Here is a 1686-nt window from a genome sequence, read left to right as displayed (position 1 = left end):
TGACGCCTCTGACACAGCAGGGAGACAAGAATGACAGGAGAGGGGAGTGAAAGGGCTTCTGTTGCGAAAGCAGCTCCATTTCAGAGGTCTTGGGGCCCTGCCCAGCAACACTTCCTCCCCACATCTGATGGCTGGCTCCCCGCACCCAACACTAATCTTCCAGCTGAGATGCAGGGAAGGGCCAAGGAGGGAGGAGACCCTTGAGCAGACCCTGAGCGGGCAGGGGTCTCTCAGCCTTTTGTGATTCTAGGGCCCAAGCCAGGGGCTCCCCTCCAGTTCTCTGCACAGGGCCCCCACCCGACATTTAATCTGTCCACGCCCTGCATCCGGGCCCACACCTCTGCCTGGCCCTCTGTCACAACTCCTTCTCTCCCGAGGCCCCTCTTGCCAAGGTTCCAGGCAGCATGGGGCCCAGCAACCTGTGCTGGGGGCAGCCCTTAGGGCACGGGCTGGGCCACCTGGGAAGAAGGGGGAGCAGGAGGGACTCGGAGGAGGGGCGAGCAGCTCTCTGGAAGTGTCTGGAGAGTGATGGATAGAGATCGTATGGGAGGCATCCAGGCTGGACTTGAGGGTCCAGTGTCTTGAGCTGTAGCAGCAGCAAATAGGCAGGCAACTGAGCCAAGCCGGTCGTGACAGACCCGAGCTGGGCTCAGACCCACCTTGGGCTCTGGTGCCCAAGGGAAAAGTTAGGAGGACCTGCTCCTGGATTCTGCTTGTTGGAAGGAACCCTGAGTGTTTGGCGGCAAACCTCTGAGGTCCCAGCTCCTGGTTGAGTCCCAACCTGCAGGGCCGGGATGGCCTTCAGGTCAGACCTGCTGGGTAGCCCTTCACCCCAGCCTCTGGCGAAGTAGCCAGACGTCCCCTTCCTGGGCTGAGGCAGGACTCGCTGACTTCAGGGCTCGGAAGCTGGTCACATAGGTGAGTGACCCCGGGGCTCAGACGCTGGTCACATACATGATCTCAACACGCAGCCGCTTCTCAGGACTATCCATGTCCTCTGCGGCGAGGCCCTGCTCCGGGGCAGCTTCTGGGACAGCTCCTTTGGCCTCAGCCCACGGGCCCTGCCGCTCCTTCTTGCCCAGGACACAGAAACTGCCACCCATGAAGAGGGCAGCCGAGATGAGGAAGAAACTTGACATGTAGAAAACGTAGCTGAAGTCGTTGGTGGTGTCCAGGAGGAGTCCTGGTGGCACAGAGAGCAAGTCAGGTCACTGCCCGTGACTATCGGCTCCCCGCACCCCCTAAACCGTGTGCTCTGTGAGGGCAGGGGTTCTGTCCCAGCCGCCTCCCCAGCACTAGCTGGTACCTTGTTGGCATTCGTTAGGTATTTGTTGAATGAAAGGAAAGAGAAGCAAACCAGCCCTGGCCCGGGCAGCCAGTCCTCGGGCCGGAAGAGCACTTCAGGGCATGGCTCCTTTACCCTCAGTGGCAGGCGGCCAAGGACTCGAGGGCCAGTGGCGTCTGGGATATCTGCTCAGCCATGCCCTGGACCCTCGTCAGCTCTCCCTGCTCGTCAACCCTGGAGAACTTCCTTGAAAACTGGGACTCCCAGTGCCACATTCGGAGGCGGGGAGGAGTCCCCGTCAGCTGACTGTGATAAGCATGCTGTCAGCTGTCCACCCCACCCCCAGCACCACAGGCTCCACACCCCCCCGCTTTACTCTGAATGTTACACACTCAGCATCC

The 1686-nt window shown here is 60.8% G+C and overlaps 1 protein-coding gene across 9 annotated transcripts in view; it reads right to left on the bottom strand.

Annotated features, from left to right (window-relative positions):
• Positions 1-42: 42 nt before the first annotated feature.
• Positions 43-1686, bottom strand: part of SLC16A5 (solute carrier family 16 (monocarboxylate transporter), member 5) — a 20897-nt gene continuing 19253 nt past the window's right edge. For all 9 annotated transcript variants that reach the window (XM_010856141.1, XM_010856143.1, XM_010856140.1 and 6 more), the window contains one exon: positions 43-1183. In XM_010856141.1, coding sequence (XP_010854443.1) covers positions 936-1183 — 248 coding nt within the window. In that variant the 3' untranslated portion in view covers positions 43-935. The remainder of the gene's footprint in view (positions 1184-1686) is intronic.

Source organism: Bison bison, unplaced genomic scaffold (assembly GCF_000754665.1).
Source record: "Bison bison bison isolate TAMUID 2011002044 unplaced genomic scaffold, Bison_UMD1.0 scf7180017864371, whole genome shotgun sequence".
NCBI classification, from domain to species: domain Eukaryota; kingdom Metazoa; phylum Chordata; class Mammalia; order Artiodactyla; family Bovidae; genus Bison; species Bison bison.
This window is presented reverse-complemented; position numbering and strand designations above follow the sequence as displayed.